The 10479-nt window shown below is 42.8% G+C and overlaps 1 protein-coding gene across 1 annotated transcript; it reads left to right on the top strand.

Moving 5' to 3' along the window:
* Nucleotides 1-254: 254 nt before the first annotated feature.
* On the top strand, nucleotides 255-2076 carry LOC129410894 (uncharacterized; the record flags this gene model as incomplete). The annotated part of the gene is made up of 2 exons (XM_055159865.1): nucleotides 255-1019; nucleotides 2029-2076. Coding segments are annotated over 2 exons (813 nt in total), but the record flags the coding sequence as incomplete, so codon positions are not given.
* Between the last annotated feature and the right edge of the window lie 8403 nt (nucleotides 2077-10479).

Genomic DNA, 10479 nt, shown 5'->3' with positions numbered 1-10479 from the left:
AGAGAAAGAAACAAGTTCAAACCAACTTTGATTTTATTTTTCAGGCCCAAAATGGAGCTGCAGAAGAACAACAAACGTAAGTGTGAAACATTTGAGCTGAATCTACAAAATAATGGTCCAATCTCCATGGAGCACGACTGGACACATGAGGGACCACAGTGTCTGGTCCTGGTCTGGTCTGGTCCTGGTCTGGTCCTGGTCTGGTCCTGGTCTGGTCTGGTCTGGTCCTGGTCTGGTCTGGTCCTGGTCTGGTCTGGTCTGGTCTGGTCTGGTCTGGTCTGGTCTGGTCTGGTCTGGTCTGGTCTGGTCTGGTCTGGTCTGGTCCTGGTCCTGGTCTGGTCTGGTCTGGTCTGGTCTGGTCTGGTCCTGGTCTGGTCTGGTCCTGGTCCTGGTCTGGTCTGGTCTGGTCTGGTCCTGGTCTGGTCTGGTCTGGTCTGGTCTGGTCCTGGTCTGGTCTGGTCTGGTCTGGTCTGGTCCTGGTCTGGTCCTGGTCTGGTCTGGTCTGGTCCTGGTCTGGTCCCTGGTCTGGTCTGGTCTGGTCTGGTCCTGGTCTGGTCTGGTCTGGTCCTGGTCTGGTCTGGTCTACTGGTCTGGTCTGGTCTGGTCTGGTCTGGTCTGGTCTGGTCTGGTCTGGTCTGGTCTGGTCTGGTCTGGTCTGGTCTGGTCTGGTCTGGTCTGGTCTGGTCTGGTCTGGTCCTGGTCTGGTCCTGGTCTGGTCTGGTCTGGTCTGGTCTGGTCTGGTCTGGTCCTGGTCTGGTCCTGGTCTGGTCTGGTCTGGTCTGGTCTGGTCTGGTCTGGTCTGGTCTGGTCTGGTCTGGTCTGGTCTGGTCCTGGTCTGGTCCTGGTCTGGTCTGGTCTGGTCCTGGTCTGGTCCTGGTCTGGTCTGGTCTGGTCTGGTCTGGTCCTGGTCTGGTCTGGTCTGGTCTGGTCTGGTCTGGTCTGGTCTGGTCTGGTCTGGTCTGGTCTGGTCCTGGTCTGGTCTGGTCTGGTCTGGTCTGGTCTGGTCCTGGTCTGGTCTGGTCTGGTCTGGTCTGGTCCTGGTCTGGTCTGGTCTGGTCCTGGTCTGGTCTGGTCTGGTCTGGTCCTGGTCTGGTCTGGTCTGGTCTGGTCTGGTCTGGTCCTGGTCTGGTCTGGTCCTGGTCTGGTCTGGTCTGGTCTGGTCTGGTCTGGTCCTGGTCTGGTCTGGTCTGGTCCTGGTCTGGTCTGGTCTGGTCTGGTCCTGGTCTGGTCTAAACTGGACTTGTGTGTTTCAGGTTGGATGGGGCAGAGCTGCGTAAACTCTCAGATCTGAGGAAGTGTGAGTCTTGTTTTGTGTCTTAATAAGAGAATCACAATGACAGAAACATGAAATAAACATGTTGTGACTTTAACGTGGGACTGGACTCACCTTTCACACTGACACGACTCCAGGTCTGTGGAGAACGTTCACGCTGACACGACTCCAGGTCTGTGGAGAACGTTCACGCTGACACGACTCCAGGTCTGTGGAGAACGTTCACGCTGACACGACTCCAGGTCTGTGGAGAACGTTCACTGACACGACTCCAGGTCTGTGGAGAAACGTTCACGCTGACACGACTCCAGGTCTGTGGAGAACGTTCACGCTGACACGACTCCAGGTCCGTGGAGAACGTTCACAGCTGACACGACTCCAGGTCTGTGGAGAACGTTCACGCTGACACGACTCAGGTCCGTGGAGAACGTTCACACTGACACGACTCCAGGTCTGTGGAGAACGTTCACGCTGACACGACTCCAGGTCCGTGGAGAACGTTCACGCTGACACGACTCCAGGTCTGTGGAGAACCTACAGACACAGAGAGAACATCTGTAGAAGCATCAGCTCAGTTGAACAAACTCTTGAACCCTGAGTGGTTTATCTGAGTCAGCAGATCCACGTGGTGTCCAATAAAGCCCATGACACTAAAGACTAAACTCTTTGTGGCTCCTGTAAACGCCTCCAGCTCTACGTCCACTGATGCTTTCACACATGAACATTCTCCTCACATTCACATGTTTGTGTTTCAGACTCCTGTGACGTCTCTCTGGACCCAAACTCAGCTCACAGACGCCTGAGGATGTCTGACCACCATCGAACTGTGACACTTGTGAAGAAGATCAATGAGCAGAAGTATCCAGATCATGAGGACAGGTTCACAGGCTTTACTATCAGGTCCTGAGCTGCACTGGCCTGAGGGGGCGCTGTTACTGGGAGGTGAACTGGAGCGGGTGGGTTTTTATAGCAGCGAGTTACAGAAAGATCAGACGGAGCGAAGAACAGAGAGTGGGTTTGGAAACAATGATCACTCCTGGAGTCTGGAGATCAACAAAGGAAAGTGCTTTGCCCACCACAACAATGAGAAAACATCAGTCTGTGATTGGCTGAGCTCCTCAGCTCCTCAGGGGGCGTGTCCTCTGGTGAAGGGGCGGCGTGTCCTCGGGCAGAGTGGGCGTGTTCCTGGACTCTGAGGCTGGAGCTCTGTCCTTCTATCAGATCTCCTCTGATGAAGAACTGTTCCACATCCACACCTTCTCCTCGTTCTTCTCTGAGCCTCTGTTTCCAGGGTTTAAACTGGTGACTGAAGGTTCCTCTGTGACTCTGGTCGACCTGAGCTCCTCCTGATGTTGTGTCCACAGAGTCTCCTTCAGGGTCAGAACATTAAAAATGTTCCAAGAGTGAAACAGGGAGAGAAGATGTGGGACTCTACACCCACTAAACCATTCTTGGATTCAGAAACACTTTTTCTTTTTCCCTGAAATGTTCTTTAGTGTTTTATTGACAGAAACTGTCCCAGTTCTATTGTGGACATATGTGGACAATAATCTGCCTTGTTCTACATCTGTTGTTCCATTTTCCAGAGCTGCCTGGATTATAAAGCTTTCAGATTCTGTTGAAGTTTATTCAACTCCTGAGTCGACTCCGGTGGTTTTTGTGTCTTGTTGTGTCTCTGTTTGTTGGATTTTGTCTTAATGTTTTTGTTTTTGTCCAACATCTGATGTTTTAACAAATGAAAATCAGTTTAGATTCACAAAGGAACATGGAACTGATCTGTGTGTTTAGAAACTCATATATAATATAAATATTTGGGACGTGTCTTGGTTTGAATCCATCTGTATTTCTGTGTTTTATTGATGTCGCCAAAATGTTTGATCGAGTAAAACACATAAACCACAAAACATTATATTTAAATGAGTCAGTGGAGCTGTGCCAAAACATCTGATCTGAATTTTAATGTTCTGTTATTTTAGACAATAAATGAGAGTGAAATGGACAAAGCTGCTTCAGAGACTTTTTATGTGACGATGTTGGACAAGGAGACACACTCTGCCCAGTTTTATTTCTGTAGATACTGAACAAGTGTCTGCAGAGATACAGTCGTCCATCGCTCTGTCACGGTTCACCTTTTGTGGCCTCACTGTTTTGTAGTTTTTTTTATTTTTTTACAGCTGTTAGGAGCGTCACCCTCGGCCTTGAGACGGCCCCTCGGTTGGAGTGAAACAATGAAGGTTTTGGCGTAAATTCTCCTGAAGGGCCCCGGACGCTGAGATGGAGATGTTCATAATGCTTTGTTTTATGAAACAAATGACTATTAGAGCATTAGAGATTGAGAGTGATTGATTTAGATATTAGAATTGTTTTTGTGATCTATATTAGCTTAAGTTACCTGTTCTGTTTTGATTTAACCTGACTTGTTTCTTTTATATTGATTTGCTTAATTTTTTCAATTTCATTTCCAGATTTGGGTTGTTTTGCATTACATTTTTGTAACTGCTATGTTTGTGTGCAGGAAAAGATAAAGACTTTATGTTCTTTTGGCAATTGACCTTTATTTGACACTGGGGTGAAGTGTTGTGCTGCTGTGTGTAGGAGGCCTGCATACAGCACGGGGGGAACTTCCTGCTCCTTCAACACAGGTGAGTGGCAGTTGGTTTTGCACCTGGGGGGAGGGGCATTGACGGCTGCACGAGGGGTGTCTGTGGTTTCTGTGAAGTGCTGCTTGTATTTGTAAAAATGTATGACATGTGTGACGTCCTGATCATCTGCATATACCTGGTGGAGCCCTGTGACACTAGATAAATACTGAAAAAATCTGATGCAAATTTACGATCCTGATTTTTGGCTTTGGCGTTGAGCCTCCGGCTGTAACTTGGCTTAGGAGGTCAGATGGACGATTGGACGAGGCTGTGTTCTAGAGCTGACCTGCTCACAGGGGGATTTCTCCAAAAGGCTACTGCAGGTGATTTGTCACGATTATTTTTGTATGAGCTTTCTGATAAAATAGCAGCTGCCAAGTGAGCAGGAAACAGGTCACTCAGGTCATGAGTGCACCTGGGCGTCAAAACTCTGAGTGAGCAAACTTTTGCATGACAACACACGGTGACGCCAGCGACAGGAGTAGTGCATAATGTAATAAAATGCTGAAAAATAAGACAAAGACAAATCACTTGTTGGGATCTTTTGTTGAGTCTCTCCCTTTTTTTTTTCATTTGTATCTTATTGTCTTTACACGATGTGGATTTACATGATAATTAACAAACCAAGAAATTTACAAATTGTCCATATTGTCAATTCTGAATGTCCAATGTCCATATTTAAACATTTCCACATTTCTGAATTCTACTTATACAAACTGTAATGTAACTTTAATACAGAAACAAAAAAACAAAAAAACTAGATAATTAAAATAAAACAAAATAAAACACAGTAGCTTTAAACCGGGGTGTTAAATCAGTCTTTGTTATCCAGACACTCATTCAGGTTCTACACAAAGTCAGATCTATGTTGTTTAATATAGTGTAACCATCCTTTCCAAGTTTTTTAAAATTTATGACCTTCCAATCTAAGTGAGGCGGTGAGTTTTTCCATATTATAAATACTCAATATTATATCATCACTCCTCTATTTTAGGCGTCTGATCACTTCGCCATCTCCTGGTCATCGCTTTTTTACTAGACAATAACAAAATTCTCAACATTTTATAATCTTCCCATCTCTTTAAATTCAAAATATCAATCATACCAAGATACATCATTTCAAAAGTGGTTGGAATATTGATTTTGAAGACCTCATCAATCACTTTTTTTATATCTGTCCAATATTTCTGTATTACGGGACGTCCCCAGAAGATGTGGAAGTGATCCTCTATATCTGTGCCACAGAACCTCCAACATTTGGTATCCCCCCTTTTCTCTGTGCCGGTGTTACAAAATACCTTACAGTGTTCTTCCAGCCACACTCCCTCCAAAAAAAGAATTAGTGGTTTTCCATTGGTATTTGTTAATTTCTACCCGTCCTTCATTTGACATCTTCATTTTTGCCTCCCTTTCCCATCTTTCTTTTAAATATTCCGTACTGTCTGTTTTTAATTCCTCCAGTGCTTTATACAGTTTGGCAACAGCTTTCTGAACTATCTGTGATTTGTATGCATCCATAATGATTTTTATGACGCCCGATGTATCCAGGGCAACTTTCTTACTTTCTTGCTCTATTTCTTGCCTCATCTGCAGGTACCTGTGAAAATCTTGGTTTTTCAGATTGAAACACTCCTTGGTTTCCTGGAAACTCATCACCCCTTGTTTTTTAATTAACTCCCAGTACATCTTTGGTCCGTTTTTCCATGTTTTAAATGTGCCATCAATTTTATTTGGCGCAAAATCAATATCGTAAGTGATCCACCTCAAAAATCTACATTGACTTAATAAGTTATATTTCTTCATAACATTTGTCCAAATTTTGATAGCTACACCCAACCATGGATTTACATTTACTTTACAATCTGATCTTAATTTTGGATCAACTAATATAGCTTGTATTGGCATCCCCTCTGTCGCTCTTTCTTCAATGTCTTTCCATTTCGTGAAGTATTCAGGATCACATACATTTAATAAAATCCCTCATTTGAGCCGCCTGGAAGTAACTCTTTAGACAGGGACGGGCCAGGCCACCTCTATCTTTTGGTAATTGCAGGGTTCTATATCTTATTCTTGGCCTTGCTCCGTGCCGTATAAATCGAGATATTATTTTATCCCATTCTTTAAATTCCTTCCCAGTCGGCTCAACCGGCAGGTTTTGAAAAAGGTATAGCAGTCGGGGCAAAACATTCATCTTAATCACTTCCACCCTTGATGTCAATCCCAAATAGGGTTCGATTTTTAATTTTGAAAACTCTTTTGGCAAATTAATGCCTAAGTACTTCATAGATTTCGAATCCCAATTGACATCATAACAGTTTCTTATATTCTGGTTTGGCACATAGTTGAAAGCTATAATTTGGGTTTTTTGAACATTGACTTTATACCCCGACAGCGTCTTGAAAAACCTTCATTAACCTTGGCCAGGAAGAGTTGGGATTATCCAGGTATATCAAGACGTCGTCTGCAAATAATGCTACTTTCTGTTCTACCCCGTTCATTGTAACACCTTTAATGCCATTGTTTTGCTTTATCCACTGACTTAACGGTTCTAAAAATATGGCAAATAACAGTGGGCTTACGGAACAGCCTTGACCACATCCCCGTTCTAATTGAATGAATTTAGACAAACTGCCATTAACCTTGATCCTCGCTATGGGATTTGTGTATAAAGTCTGAATGGTTTTGATACATTTTTCATGAAAGTTGAACTTTTTCATTACTCTGAATAGAAATTCCCATCTCACGGAATCGAAAGCTTTTTCAGCGTCCATTCCCATTATTACTGCTTCTAACTTCCTTTCGCTTATATGATGCATGATATGCAAAGTCAGACGGATGTTATCGTGGGTTTGTCTGTGTTTTATGAATCCGGTTTGGTCTAAACTAATAATATCTGGCAGAAGTTTTTCAATACGTCTTGCTAATGTTGCTGTAAATAATCTATGATCGACATTTAACACACTTATTGGCCTATAGTTGGAACAATTTGTTCCGTCTTTTCCTTCCTTTGCAGTTACAGAGATAACTGCTTCCCGCCAAGAATCTGGAATTGCTCCTCCTTTCATTATCCAGTTAAAAGTTTTATGGAGCATTGGGATCAAAGTTTTCCTATAAGTTCTGTACCATTCAGAGGTATATCCATCAGCCCCAGGGCTTTTATTGTTTTTAAGTGTGGATATTGCTGTGCTTATCTCTTCTACTGTTATTTCAGACACCAATGAATCATTTTGTTCAGCTGTTATTTGTGGTAAAGTCAAATCATTTAAAAAGTCATCGATTTGGGATTCATTGTTGTTATGTGCCTGAGTACAGCTGACTATAGTAATACTCCAAACACTTTTTGAATTTCTTCAGTTTTAGACACTATAGATTTTGTTTGAACACGTGTCTGTCATCTTGCTGTTTTTTTAATCTGTAACCAATAATTTTGCAGCTCTATTCCCAGCTTCATAATATCTTTGTTTAGTGTCCACCATATTTTTCTGAATTTCTTGTGATAGTATCTCATTAATCTCAGCCTTTTTTCTTTTAATTTCATCCATGATATTATGATCTATATTTCTTTTATGTTCCTTTTCCAATTTTCCCAAATCCGTTTGCAATGTTTTTAATCTTATTTGAGTCATTTTTTTCTTGTGTGTCGATCTGGCTGTCAAATTCCCTCTCATCACAGCTTTACAAGTGTCCCACAATATTGATGGGGACACCTCCCCGTTGTCACTTTGTTTCACATATTCACTCATTTCCTCTTCAGTTTCATCCTTCATCTGGCCGTTAAGCAGACTTGAATTCAATCTCCATACTGCACACTTCTTATCGTTACATATGTTGATTTTCAGATATAATGGACAGTGGTCAGATAAATGCATCACTCCAATATCACAGCTGTCAATTCTGTACAGGTCCTTGGTGTAACTAAAAAAAATAGTCGATTCGAGAAAATAAAGAATGTGGTGCAGAAAAATAGGTATAGTCTCTTTTGGCGGGGTTAAATTCCCTCCAAATGTCTAGAATTCCCAGCTGTGACATTCATTTTCTAATTTTTTTCCCAACAGTGTTTTTTTGTAAACTTTTCCTTGATGAGTCCAATTGTGGATTAAGCCTCTGGTTGAAGTCTGCTCCTCCTGTTAATATCCCTTTTCCTTCTGTTGTTATCAAGTCAAAAATATGTGTAAAAAAGCTCCATTCAGACCCTGGAGGTGCGTAAACACTGAGAAGTGTAACAAGTTCACCCTCCAACCTCCCCGTCACCAGACTGTATCTTCCCTCTTTATCACTGATTATCTTCTCCATTTCAAAGCAGATTTTGTTTGAAATCAACACAGCCTCTTCTTCGGCCAGTTTTATATGATGATGAAAATGCCTGATTATAGCCGTTCCTCTTTCATTTTTCATGCTCTTTGCCCGTTAGACGTGTCTCCTGTAATAACAGTACTTCCACCCCTTCTTTCTTCATTTTACTTAAGACTTTGCTCCTTTTGATTGGTTCCACAGTCCGTTAACATTGTACGAGGCTACCTTCATATAGTTTGTTTTGCTCTGTCATGAACTATTCCCCTGTTTCTCTCCATCCCTTCTTTCACCCCAAATGCTACTTTGTTCGAACTTGGTGAACTGCTAATAACACATAAAAACAAAAACATAAATAGGATTTCCATACCTGAGGTTATACATTTTCCAGCCTTTTCTGAGCTCTTTCCCAGCTCTAAGGGAAAACCCCTATCAGCCAGGGGCCCTTATGACCTTTATCAGTCCTGTCCATATTACAGTAAAATAAACTAAATAATTCAAAGTGAACATAAAAAATCCCCGATACAGACTTGAAAAGAAGAGTTTATCGTAGTCCTTTCTTATTCTATGCTGAACCTATATTGTACACCCTCAGTTTTGTATGCATCCTTCTTCACCTTCTCCTTTATGCCTCCTCTTCTGTGGTTCTTCTAAAGGCCTGTAGTTTCTCCCTGTAGCCCACTGCAGTTTGGTCTTGCTTGTTCGTTGTCTGGTGGGAACTCCACATCAGACGTTGTAACTTTTCCAGTGGATCTTCTGCTGGTTTGATGATGTGTACTTTAATCCCTCTATCCACCAGGTCTCTAGTTGCTTCGGCCGCTGAGTTGTACAGGCATGTCTCTCCATCATAAAAGACGCGGAGCTTTGCAGGAAACGGTGTTTGAAATCTGATTCTCTTCTCTCTCAGTACCCTTTTTACTTCAGCGTACTCTTTTCTCTTTTTTATCACTTCTGGAGCATAGTCGTGGTCCACATACACTCGTTGTCCTTCATAGAGAAACCCTTTCTTCTCCCATGCCTTTTTGACAATGTCCTCTTTACACTTGTAGCTTCAAAATCTTGCTACAATCGATCTTGGTGGAGCATCGCTGGTGGTCGAGGTCCCAGTGCCCGGTGCGCCCTCTCAGTGTTAAACGAGTATGTGGCAGGTAGCTCCAGCTTCTCTCTGAGTACATTTTCCACAAACGCCACACATCGTCTCAGCTCCATTTTTGGACCTTCTTTGATCCCGTGTAAGCGAATGTTGGCTCTTCTGGCTCGCCCTTCTTGATCAATCTGTTTCTCCTCTAACTTTTTATTAATTCTGAAGAGCTCGCAAGCGGCTTCCTCCACTTTCTGAATCCACGTTTCCAATCCGTCCTTCTGCTTCGTCAATCCTGCCATTTGCTATTGGGAGGTCCTCTCTGATGCCTCGCAGGCTGTCTGCCGTCTCCCGCCTGAACTCCCTTATTTCTTGCAGGACTGCCTCCAATTCTGTCATTTTCTCAAATATTTGCTCCTTTTCGGGCACCGGCTCCTCCGCTAGCTCCGGTTCACTCTCGGCTAGCTCCGAAGTTAGCTCAGGGTTAGCTTGCTCGATTTCTCCGTCCCTCGAATCAGCATTCACAGTTAGTTTCTTTAGTCTTCTTTTGGTCATGTTCTACGCCCCTGGGGTTTTACCTTGATCCTTCCTTATTTCAGGTTTTAGTCAACAGTTTTCGGGCGTTTTATCATCTTTAATCGGGGACCTACGTGTCTATGCTACCGCCATGTTCGACCCGGAACCGCGAGTCTCTCCCTTTAATTAATATACACATCTTCATACCACGAGTCATCCAGTCTTCCAGTCATCTTAGGTGAGTCTCTTACAACAAGAGCAATGTTGGGGGAAATTCTCTGATGCAATGTTTGATGCGAGCTAAATCTGGTTATATGTTTTGAGGCACTGCTAAGGATAAATGGATGTGTTTTTGGTGTAAAGCTAAAACTGGTTAAATCCTTTGAGGCAATGTTAAGAATGAGTATTTGGTGAATGAGTGTGAGATGGAGCATAGAGCAGGTCATAAGGTGGTTTCTAAAGCTAAGTGAAACTGTAAGTGTTCTCCAAGTGCTACTTTAAGAGTTGTTAAAGTTGTTTATGTTGTGTCTTTAAGGTCAAAAGACGTTTTTGAGTGTTGTTAATTATATTTATTGTGTTATTAAGGTCAGATGACAGCTTTTGAGTGTTGCTGGAGTTATCTGCTTTGTGGTTCTAAAGTTAAAGTGATAGTTTGAGTGTTATTAAAGTGATTTAGA

Source organism: Boleophthalmus pectinirostris, unplaced genomic scaffold (genome assembly GCF_026225935.1).
Source record: "Boleophthalmus pectinirostris isolate CB_2022bp ecotype Guang Dong unplaced genomic scaffold, ASM2622593v1 HiC_scaffold_2825, whole genome shotgun sequence".
In the NCBI taxonomy this organism is placed as follows: Eukaryota; Metazoa; Chordata; class Actinopteri; order Gobiiformes; family Gobiidae; genus Boleophthalmus; species Boleophthalmus pectinirostris.
The sequence above is the reverse complement of the archived record's forward strand: the minus strand, read 5'-3'. Positions and strand labels throughout refer to the sequence as shown.